At 33.4% G+C, this 12,514-nt stretch overlaps 1 protein-coding gene across 4 annotated transcripts in view; it reads right to left on the bottom strand.

Moving 5' to 3' along the window:
- Nucleotides 1–12,514, bottom strand: part of COL11A1 (collagen type XI alpha 1 chain) — a gene marked incomplete at its 5' end in the record, with an annotated part of 194,942 nt that overhangs the window by 54,876 nt on the left and 127,552 nt on the right. For all 4 annotated transcript variants that reach the window (XM_082652321.1, XM_082652323.1, XM_082652320.1 and 1 more), the window contains 4 exons: nucleotides 8,688–8,741; nucleotides 8,999–9,088; nucleotides 9,482–9,589; nucleotides 12,266–12,319. In XM_082652321.1, the coding sequence (XP_082508447.1) occupies nucleotides 8,688–8,741; nucleotides 8,999–9,088; nucleotides 9,482–9,589; nucleotides 12,266–12,319 (306 nt within the window). The remainder of the gene's footprint in view (nucleotides 1–8,687; nucleotides 8,742–8,998; nucleotides 9,089–9,481; nucleotides 9,590–12,265; nucleotides 12,320–12,514) is intronic.

The following is a 12,514-nucleotide window of genomic DNA, read 5'->3' as shown; positions in this document are numbered from 1 at the left end:
ACTTATTTAAATATTCCCAGGTCAACTTTTAAGAGTAAGCCTTATGAATCCTTTAATCCCAATTGAATCACTGAAGAAATTCCATTAAAAATGAAAATTTAAACCCGATATTAAAAAGAGAACATATTTAACAAAAATATAGTGAGACTACTCTCTTGTGACACTGATTGGGAATACAAAATGTATTATGGCAGGCATCAGCCCTTAAGAAGCTCACACTGCAGATTCATTTTTTTCCATAAAGGCTAGACAGTTATAGTTATAGAATTTATTGCATTGTCCTATAACTGGCTATAGTGAAGAACAGAGGGCTTTATATTTGTCAGATAAGTGAACAATTACATCTAAGATGAACATGTTTGGGTTTAAACATAGGTTAAATGGATAATAATAGGCTCACAAAGGTAAAATTTTTGCTTGTTTTTTAAATTGATCTTCAGCCCTCTGAGTACTTACTGGCACATAGCAAGCCCTACGTAAAAGTGTCAACTGTATGTGTGATCTTTTCCTTCTCAGCACTGAAACCAGTAGCTTTCCCATCTTGAACAAACTGATTAACTTCTATTTGGCTCTATTTTCTCGCCAACAAAATAGGAACAGAAATAATTTGCCCTCTGTTTTTTCTGATATTATTGTGTTGATACATCTAAAGTCTGTCCTAAAATATGAATGCAACAGATGTTGGAGTACTGTACATGAACAGCTACATACTTTAAAAGTAGATATGCAATCTCAAATGATTGCAGAAGTTAAATTTTATAGGAGAGAAAATTAAGATCCAGAATGTGTATGGTATATCTAAGGCCATACAGTTAAAGAGTAGAGCTTTTCCCACAAAACAGTATTTTTAGTCCTAATTTAAACTGTTTACATACTCATCTCTATAGCAATGATAAATATTTTACCCATCAAAAGTGCTTAACTGGAAAGAACTCAGAGAAAAAGAGGCTAAAAACTATAAAAATATTTCCCCAATGTATGATTTAAATAGCAATGGACACAAGGTAAATTAAAAGTTTTCTAAAGGTATGTATGGAATTACAGGAATCATAACAATCGTAATATCATGAAGTATTCTGTTATTTTAATACTAAACAGCAACCACTATAGGTCACTTATTTTCAACTGAAGGTTGGACATTTACTTATTTTTAAAAGAGAGGAATTTACATTTTTATAATTAGTGACCTCTCTTTAAGTTTATGTTAGCTTTATCCTCTTCTGCAGCCCTTTTCCCTAAACCTTGCAATGGTAATAAAACACAAGTCAATAGCATCAGTTTATTTCCTTGAAGCGATGAGAATAGTGGTTATTTCTCTAACTCTTCACACACAGGAGAACCCCAGATAAATATTTTCTGTTATATTCACTGGGTGTTTCATATTCTGAGAAGCATTTGTAAAGTAAAGGAAAGAGGTAAACAGAGAAATCATCTCATCAGCTTTCAATTAGCCCACTAGAGAGAGGAAAAGAAACATAAACACAAGTCCTTATGAACAGAGCTATACAAGTAGAAAGCAAAAAAAGAAAAAAGTCTGCCCCTCTCTTTGTAAAGCCAAGTTGACCTTTGTGGCAAAACTAGTTTGAGGTAATTTTCACTCTGCAAATTACATGTATTTGAGATCAGATAAGCTGAAAATTCAGGTAAAATATCAAGCATTACCAGAGTTTAAAACATAAATTCTGAATGATTAAGTTAAAGTCCTACAATATCTCAGTCTTCGGTCACTGATCCCACCACCATCTGTCTACATGATTCATCCTGATTGGATGTCATAATAGCTCCCTGAGGTCTAACCGTATTCCAATAGAGAAAGTGTGCTTTAATTTTAAAAAGAATAGCATATGACCCAGTTAGTAAGTATAATCCTTCTAAAAACTTTTCCAGCTCCTTGTTTGAGAAATAAGTAAAAAGCCAGTGAAAAGAAGGTTCTCTGGAATGGGATGTGGACAAATAATTAGAAGAAATAGGAATTATGATAAGAAGGGCATATAAAATCCTAAGGGAGAGACAACAACAGGAAGAAATAATAGCACATAAAGAGGAAAAGAGAGAATCATCAGGGGACAATCATGAAATAGGAGTCATAGGAAAGGAATAAAGACTGATACGTTGCACAGTTGTGAAATCTTGGACTTTTACCTTTTAGCAGCTATGTGCCTGCCCCCTCCCCATATACATTCTCCATATTAACTCCCACTCCTGGGGACGGGGAAGAAATGTGGTTGTAAGGATAGAGGGCCTTTACCCGCACACTATTTTATTTTTTTAAATCTCCTTATTTTTAGAGAAATAACTGTTGGCAATGAGGAGATTTTTTTAAATTATTATTATTATTATTTTATCTTTTGGCCACACCGGGCGGCATGTGGGATGTTAGTTCCCCCACCAGAGATCGAATACATGCCACCTGCACTGGCAGCGCGGAGTCTTAACCACTGGACTGCCAGGGAAGTCCCAGAGGGGACTTTTTTTTTTTTTATCAGAAAAAGCATATGAGGGAGAGATTATTCAGGGAATACATTTTCCTTGATTTTGTTTTATGAAAATATAGGTGGTAAATGCAATCTGAGAACTCGTTTGCATAATATATTTGTATATACTGTGTTAACATAAATATAAAATGTTTACTCAGTTTGTGTTCAACATATGAGAAAAACGCCGTGCTGCCTTCCTCTCTTGCCGTTCAGCCCCTTGCTTCTTCCTGCCTTGCGTGTGTGCATCAAGACACCCACTTAGCGAGTAAACCCCCTGAGATGAGAAAACATGCCCTGCTTTGATGGGCATCTATTACCAGCTTTTTTGTACATCATCACGCATACAGAGAACGCTTGGTTTTTGCCAGATTTTAGAAGCCCAAAGTCACAGTATCCTGTTGGGATAAATTTTGTTTGTCTTCAGCAGGAGCACTAAAAACTGTTTCTCAATATACATTCATTCCGAGTAGCTAGACCTTCAGAGAACTATGACATTGAGATACCAATTCTTTGCTAAGAGGACTAAAACAGTGATGAAGACTTCAAGACTAAGTCTAACCCACAAAAAACTTGCTTTTCATAGATCAAATTGATTTTTATTTATATCTTTAACTCCAACCTAATTCCTTTAGGGAAAATACATTGTTTACACTTCAACTTCTTTGTTCTATCTTTTAATATATTACTCATTATTTAATATGTTATTTTATCTATTCCGCATCCATCATCCTCAGTAAACCATAAGCTCTATGCAGGAAATGTCCATTTAATGAATCTATAAAACTCCAGCTTAATAGATTGGTGTATTCAGATATTTATTTAATTATAGTTTTCCATAAGAAAAGACTTACAGCAGCTTACAGGGAAGACATAAATAAAAGATAATATAAATAAGAAATGTTAGGTAAGAAATGTAAAGAAGCAAGTAACTTTTTTATTGGCAAAAAATAGGACTAACAATATTAGTAATCTAAAAATGCATACTAGAGACCAAGGCTTTTCCCAAATGCAGGTCATGATCCATTGATGGTTTATGAAGTCAATGCAATGGGTCTTGTACAGCATTTTTAAAAAGTAACTCTAATAAAATAAAGAAGATAATATTAAAGTACATTATATGTACTTTTTGTATAGAGTTGAACGCAAAATTACAAAAACAGTCAAAAAGCAAGGAGTTTTCTTCTCTACTGTGTCCCCAATTTGACTCCATTATTTCCGTAAGCCATAACAAAAAGAGAAATTTAATTTTCGTAACAGTTGAAAGAAAAAAAAAAAAAACCAGCTAACTGCTCAAGAAACTACAAACATTTCTAATGCTATTATTAGTAAGAGATTTCTTCTGAGGATACTCATAATAGGAGCCTTGCATACAAATCTCCCATATCCTCAAATAGATACTTTTGGTTGATACAACTCTACACGTTATAGTTTCTCTAAATACAAGCCAATGGCATCATAGCTAGACCTATCAGAGTTCAATAAATCCACTTCTATAGGCTGTCATAACAATGTGATACAAACAGTCTGGTCTATGTTTCCAACTGAATAGATTATGAATAAAAAGAACAGATGTTAAATATATTTATAAATGTATACATGTACACAGGTATAGATGGATGACTATTAAATACATTTTGCTTTGTATGGGCCAGAATATATTGAAAGGGTATGGTGTTTGACGTGCATAACTGTGACATGTACACACTTTACAAATCTCACTGTGAGCAAGAACTGTTGATAAAAACCCTGCTTTTAGTTTTAGTTCATTGACGTCCTATGCAGTGAGGGAATTTATTATTTCTCTAGTATTCCAGAAAGACAGCACAACTACTCTCCTTAAGAATTGTATTCTAAGGAAAAAAGTTAAGGATTCAATAGTATACTGGAAAATATTTATGGTCATTAAGGATCCAACTTGTACATCCGTTTAAGCAGTTTAGTCTTTGATTCATTCAAGTTAAGAATGATTATAAAGAGCACATATAGGAATATTAAAACCTAGTTAGCTGTAATATTAGCTCCTCTAACTCTTTTCCTTTTGACAAATTTTTCACCAAAATAAAGAAGGATGAAGAGGACTTGGAAAACTGCAACTGAGAGAGACAGAGAGAGAGGGAGAGAGAGAGAATGTTAGGCCAATGTTTACAGAGTAAGAGATACACATGTCTGGAAATGGGTCTATGTAATGTGCTGTGGTGTTTCGTTTTCAAAGGACTATGAACTTGGGCAAGTTGTTTACCTTCTCTAAGTCTCAGATCCCTTGCCTTTAAAAATGGAAAGATAATATCTACTGGGCCAGGTTGCAAGAATCAAATAAGATAACAATTATAAAGTTCTTAGCATGAGTTGAAAGAATAAATACTCTTAATAATTTCCTTTCCCTTTTCTACTTCCTTTACCATCCACATCTTTCTTTACATTTTTTCCTTAGAGAACTCATCACTTTGATATTTTTTCCTTAGTATGCATATGTGCTGAATCTCTATCTCTCTCTGTTCCTGTGAATTTTAGTCCTGCACTTACCAATACTTGGTCAATATCCCTAAGGTAAATTTAATATGAGATTGATACAGACTCAGGAGTTCTACAGGATACTCTTACACCTTTATCCTTATGCATTACAATTTCATTGTCTCTCACCAACTGACCAGATATTTTCCTCTGATATTTCGATGTCACATCTTTGATCAACATTGCAAAATGGAACATGTTATCTTTCTTGCCAAAGAAGTCAGCACTTCTTATTCTTTGTTTATACTCTCAGTTGCAAGATAATCCCCCTAAGTCTTTAACCTCAAAAAATGAGAATTAACATGAACAAATTTTCTGAATAAATTATAGTTTACATCTAGAAAATCAACAACTTTTGTTTTAATCGTGGTAATTTGGAATTAAAAAATTTCAAAATCAAATTTCACATGCATGTAATTGCTTTAACTGGAGTAAACTGAGGCTTGTTTAGCACTTGTTATGAAGTGGGAGTCATCATCATGAACCTCTGTTATATTTTACAGCAATTAGAGTAATAGCATAAAGAACTAATAAATGTGGATGATCTCTTTCTTTTTAGTGGTTCCTTTTCCAACAACTTTGAGGAAGAATTTTAATTGGTTGATGCCTATTGAATTGTGTATGTTAATTTATTGTAAGAATAGATTCTAATTCCAAATAAATAAACTCACAGTCAGCATCTGTGGAGCATTTCTATCAGCAAAGTATAAAAGCATTTTAAAATCTTTTGTGACTACTAAGAGGCTTTGAGCTTTCGTGTGAGAGTGTTTTGTGTTTGTCATCGTTTCTGACCAGGTAAAACTGACCAGGCATCACTAAATTATCATTCCCCCAAGGACACAAGCTTGAAGTCATCATTCAGTTTTCATCTTTCCTCACTGCCCATATCCAATCTTAGTAATAAATCCTACTATCCTGCCTTCCTAGTGTTTTTTCCATCTGCACTGGCCTTTGACTTCCCACTGTACTATCATTGGCTCACTCATATTATGACATTGATCACTGAACTTTTATGTTCAATGAGTCTCTCCCATCTCTGCTATGTATTACACACTAATGATAACTTTTTCCCTAAAACTTTATTAAATTTGTTTGCTCCAAAAAACTTTAATTTTTTTTTACTCCATTTACTCCAAAAACTTCAAATCTTCATATTACTTCAACATGGCATTTTAGAGCTTCAATAATCATATGGCACATTATATTTCTGCTTTAGCATTATATTATGTAAATACATAGCAGAGTACCTGGGTCCTAGCAAGAATTCATCACACTTTAGTCCCTCTCCCAAGGTGTCACACTTTGGTAAGACCAGATGTTCCCTAAACACCTTATCCCTTTCCTAGTATCATTCTCTAGATCTTAATGATTTTGTAATCCTCTATACTCTTTGAAGCCAAGTTCAAGGGCCACCTCCTGCATGACCCTTTTACTGATTTCTCTTCTCTTCCCCTGCCCTTGAGTAATTAATAATTGTTGTTTGTATATCATTAGGCATTTAATCACTGACTGTCTTATAGTGCTATTTGGTCTTTGGTGTGTTTCTTTTCAAAATTGTTTCCCTTATTTTAAGTCTTTTAGAGGTATGTCTTCTGTGGAGCTTAATTGTATACAGGGAAGTAAGTAGTAATTGCCAAATAAGCGGTTCTTGATGCTAAATGAATAAATATTAGATCTTTTTGATCATATTTACTATGTTCTTTCACATGTAACCGGATAATTGTTGAGTAATATTCTATTAAAGTATATCTCTATCTCCTGGGCATATTATGTACCCTACAAATATATTGATTTCAACTGTCCAAAGACCTCAGATAACATTGTTTGCTTGGGTCCTAAAAAATTACTTTAAACAATTTAAATGTTGTGCTCATGATTCAGGTTTCACAGATGCAATAACTATTGATCTCAAAAAATGCATCCATATTCCAAAATAAAATTCACTTTAGAACCTGAAGTTCTGGATAAATAGATTGCATTGCACTGAAAATTTTGAAGATTCTATCTATGCTCAAATAAGCACTTCTGTCTTATTCAACTATTTTTTCCTACTCATGCTACCACCACTAACTTATCTGGATATCTTAAAATGTTCTATATAATTTTATGAATATCAAATATAGTTATTGAAAAGTCTTACTTTTCTTTTTAAAAAATCCTTATCAGATATCCATACCGACCATAATCATCGTAATGACATTTGTATGATCTACAGATTAAATATAATGTTAATCAATCTGCCAAAGATTATATTGCTGTGTTCTCAGTATTAGTTATGCTATATACACTTTACTCCAGTATCAGGATGTATGATAAATTTAAATAGGTAAATATGGAATGATTATATTGACAGCACTGTACTGTGAATATAACCAAAGTAACATAAGGAACTCACAGTCTAATGAAAGAGACAGACAACCAAATATATTCCAATGCAATTTCTAAAATGCGAATCATAACAAAGAGCACAAAGAGCAGAGAAATTTCACTAATATATGAAATGGAAGCAAATTGTCCAAAGATGACCTTATAGAGATTTTAACATTTAAGCTTGATCTCTACGGATGAGTAGGATTTTTTTCAAATAGAGAAAGGAAAAATGGGGTTTCCTGGAAGAAGAATAGTATAAACTATATTCTCTGCAAAGTATAAAGATTGTGGTAGTATGATAAGCAAGAAATTCAGTGCATTAAATTGGGTAGAATTAGAATGTAGGCCTTGAGAAAAATAAAATAGACTATAGTGATTGGGATCAAATTTTGAAGAAACTTATAAGGAGTTTGGTTTCCAAAGACAGTGTGGAACCATGAGATATGTATAAGCAAAGCAATGGAAGAGTTAAGGTTGTGTATTAAGCTATAATTCTACAATCAGTGGGCAAAACTAACAGAAGAGAGTAAGAAAGAGAGTCAAGGAGATAAGACACTATTAAGCAAAGAGGGAAAGGAAAGAGTCTGAACAAATGTGGTGGTAGTGGAAATGAAGAAAAGGGGACAAATTAAAGGAATATTTTGGAGGTGGAACTAGTATGACTTCAATATGTTATATAAAGAAGTTGAGATGCAAGTTAAGGTAACTTTCAGCTTTTTAGATTGGAGAAATAAAATGGAGAATGAGAAGAAACCGCTAAAATTGGTAGTTTGGCTCTTATTGGTAACTTCACACGGTACAGCTAAGAATGAAGGTAAATTAATGGAAAAAAATTAAGGCTGCATTCTAATGCTTTCTGGGGGGTTATATGTATCTCAAGTAAATAAAAATCTGATATTTACTCATTCGCCAATTATTTCATAAGGTTACATTGACTAAATAAAGCAATCTAGATAATATACAAAATGGATATATGCCTTTCACACTTATGGGATTTTTTAAATGAGCATTGATAAAATTGAAGTCTCATCAAGTACTCAGAATCAGACAAATTATGATTTATTTCCTCAGGTATTGTAAGAAGCAAGATAGCTCCTTTTACCTCCTGACAGCAGTGGTAAAATAAATATTTTCAATCATCTAAACTCTTTTGTTTCTGCACTCATTAGAGCATGCAACTGGTAGAAACCAGGCATTGACTGACTGATTTGATTGACATGTGTTTATTTTCTCTTCCACACACTGTGGGATCACAGCATGAGAGTAATGAAAGAAGAGCTGTAATTTGCAATCATGGATAGCATGGCTATTTATTATAATCATACTTACAACTGGACCTGGTGGGCCCTGGGGACCTTCTCCTCCTTTCAGTCCAGGTGCACCCTGGGAAAAGTGAAAAGCAAAGATAATGAATTGATGTGAATTGAATATAAATAGGAGGAGATGTATGATTGACAAAATGAGAATATTAGGAAGTGTTTCCAGACACTAATGTATATTGCTATATGTATTATGACAACCAATGCATATGCTTACATATTTCCCTTTAATTACTCATGAATCTTTATTTAGTTGAGACCTAAAAAAATGCTTCTAATAAGCAATTTTATTCACATATTTCATTAATATGTTAATTATACCTGAGCTCCAGAAAGTCCTCTTTCACCTGGGAAACCACGTAGTCCTGCTGGTCCATCTTTCCCTGAGACACCTTGAGGACCTGGGTCACCCTAAAGAACATAATAAACATCCATCATAGAGAGTAAACTCTACATGTTTCCAGAAACAAAATTGTAATTACCTCTAAACTACTGTGAGTAAAGCCTGAATACCGTTTAATGATGAGAGTATTGTGTGGAATGTCATATACATTAAAATGAGCTACTATTCACAGTTGAGTGTATATAAATGGATGGTTTTATGGTCAATAGAACTAACTGTTCTTGTATATTGTCCAGTCATGCCTTGAGATACAATAAACTGAATATTTTACTGACATATCTTTCTGACATTCATTTAAATACTACACCAGCATTTAGAGAATCTATGGACAAGTAATGAGAAGCTACAGTAAAAAGTAAATGAATATTTTCAGCCAAGAAAATTCCTTGAGCATGGTGTACCTTTGCACCTTCTTTTCCTGCAGCACCGGGAAGACCTTGCTCCCCAGGAGGGCCAGGAGGACCAGGATGTCCACGTTCACCTATGGGACCAGTCTCACCAGTTGGTCCCTAAATTGGATAAATAAACTTCATTAGATTGCTCTTTTATTTTTGGCAAAGATAACACAAACCCAAAACAAATATCACTCCCTTTCACAAAGTTTTATCATTTTCAATTATTTTCATGATGTCCTACAAAACTGCATATAAAGCAGTGAAAGTAAATTACCTGGTAGAAGTCTGAAAGATTATGTGTAATCTTTATTAAAATCTGAGTGTATAGGGAAATATATAGATAAATTCAAAGAGCTGTTTTCTTTATTTAATACCAGATTGTTTCAGAGTGAGGCCAAGTATTGTTAAAAACTGTTTTTTCACTATAATTTCATACCCTCCCCTCTTTTTATATTAGGTGTCAAATGAGTTTAGGAGCAAAAGAGGCACTGGTACCACTACTCAATTAATCACTGCTTGATAATAAGCTCAGGTCCCCTGGAACCCAAACAACCAAAGTGGTCCTCCTTGGAATTTCCATGATTGGAGACCTTCCAATTGTTAATCTACGTTCATTTGACAAAGTCTAGACAATGTGGCAGGGGGACCCTGAAGATCATGAGTTTGGGTTGGCAGTTCCTTTCGGCCAAAGACTATAACAAATAGCCCACTGCCTTAAACTGCTGCAAATGCCAAAGTGAAAAATGTCAGGTCACTTATGTGTCCCCTGAGTGGTGCTGGTTCGTGGTGCTATTTCAAGTGTAAATAGAGAATGGTGACCAGTTGCTCTCTATCTCCACTTAGAGAAAAACAAAATGAAGGATTTAAGTTTAAACATATATAAAGGGAAAGTTTCCAGATGCTAAGATTGTTAAACAGTGGAATGTGTTACTGAAGTTGCTTATGGAATATCATTCTCTGTTATTTTTCTAAAAATGCAACAGATTCTTACTTTTTGGTCTTGGATAAAAAACACATCTATCCCGAATTTGAGTGTACATTTCTAGGTTTAAATTCCTTTAATTATGTATTGCTGAAGGTCCCAAACTTATCATTAATGCATAAACATTTCTTCCCATAGGAATGTTTCCTTAAACATCTGATCAGAATTTCAGTAGTAAGGAATGTAGAACTGATCCTAATTTAATGGCTATCACCACTGAGACAAAAATGAGTGGTGATTCACATGACCGCACAAAAAAAGGAGTATCAAGTATTGCAATCAATATTGCTCCTATTAAATCACTTCCTTTGTCCTAACATGAAAATACGGTTTCATTTGAAATAGGCTATAGAATTTTCTTTCTTAAAAGGACCAATAAAGAAAAATAATCCAATGAAGATGCATATTCAATAACACACGTGTTATTTTTATGCCTTAAAGTAGGGAGACAAAAAAGAACACGGGGCTCAGAAACCGGATGTCTGCATTAGGCAGAGATGACTTTTCAAAATCGTGAGGACCTGAAATGTTCAGTTAAGCCCCAAGATGTTTACATTCTAGTTGGGGCCCTAATTCTATTTCTGTTCAGAGATAAATAACATAATAGGAATGATTCTTTCAGTTAGATTTTTCCACAGAAAATTGCTGTGAAGTTGTTTGGAATAAAGAAGAAAACAATTATTTAGAGGTTTTTTTAAAAATTAAAACTGATAAGCAGTTTAAAGGAAGGCTCAGCACACACACAGAAATCTGCAAAAAGAGCATCATGCACACTGTTTTCTTCTTTATAAAGTAGCAAACAGAAATTCCCTTGGCTCAAAGTGATCTCTGAAATAAAAGGGATCAACCAATCCAAGAACTCTTCGTTTTTGTTTCTATCACACATATTCCTAGAAAGAAGACACAGTTTTCGTTTCTCTCTGTGTGTGTGGTGTGTGATTGAGTTACAAAGTATTAAGAGCTAATTGTAGGCTGAGGAAAGACTACTTAAAGCAATTAAATAATTAAAACACTCAATCAACTGCTCTTTTGCTATAATTTGTTATTAGCAGGGATAAAATTCCAGCTGAGTAAACTAGATGTGTCGTGTCCATTCAATAGGCTACGCCACAATAAAAACATTGTTTTCTATCCCTGTGAATTATTTTCTATAAGTAGTTAATACGATAATTCAGGATACTGCATCAAGTTTTGAGATTCTTTCTGCCACCTCCCTTGAAAAAGCTACTTGTCTTTGCCATTATTTCTATATACTCAAAGATTACACACTAATATTTTATCATTGATGGAAATCATTGTTATGAAGACAGAAATTTTAAGAAACATGTAATATAATGCAAATATTAACATTTTAGAAGAATTGTGTTAGAAGCTTTATATTTCTAATATATTATACCTCTAAATCTAATTTATACTTAGAAAACTAAAGTCATTTTATAATTTGAAATCCCCAAAAAAGATTATGGCCAATCTATTTAAAAATTATGTGATGTTTTTAGCAGATGATGCCATGATCAGGCTTTCGTGTCACCTTCATTGTGAACTTTCTGACTTAATGTCATTTATTTTATTCTTTTCTTTTATTCATTCAGGCAATTGAAAAATCGCTTTAGCTAACTGATGGTTTGCTGAAGTTCATTTGATGCAGGCAAATTATATATTTAAATGCCATCCAAAATATAAAAATACATAAATTTCAATTAAAAACTTTTCACAATAAAATGAGCAAATTTTACACAACTTAGCAAAGGTGAAAATATAAACAAGAAAATAAATCTTGTTAGGAAAATAAAGTAAATGGAACGTACCTGTGGTCCAACAACACCCCCTGGCCCAGGAGGGCCGGTCTTGCCTTGAAACCCCTAAGGTAAAAAAAAAAATCTATAAAAGCTATCCAGGACACAAAGCATAAATTAAAATTCTCTGAGACAGTTGAATAATTCACATTAAAAGAAAGTCATCTTTTGGATAAAAATACTTATTTTTAAATGCCTATGAATTATTACATTCCAGTTCTTTTTATATTGAAAACTTAACATCTTCACTATTGTACACTG

This window comes from Grampus griseus (genome assembly GCF_964374135.1).
Source record: "Grampus griseus genome assembly, chromosome: 1".
NCBI lineage: Eukaryota > Metazoa > Chordata > Mammalia > Artiodactyla > Delphinidae > Grampus > Grampus griseus.
This window is presented reverse-complemented; position numbering and strand designations above follow the sequence as displayed.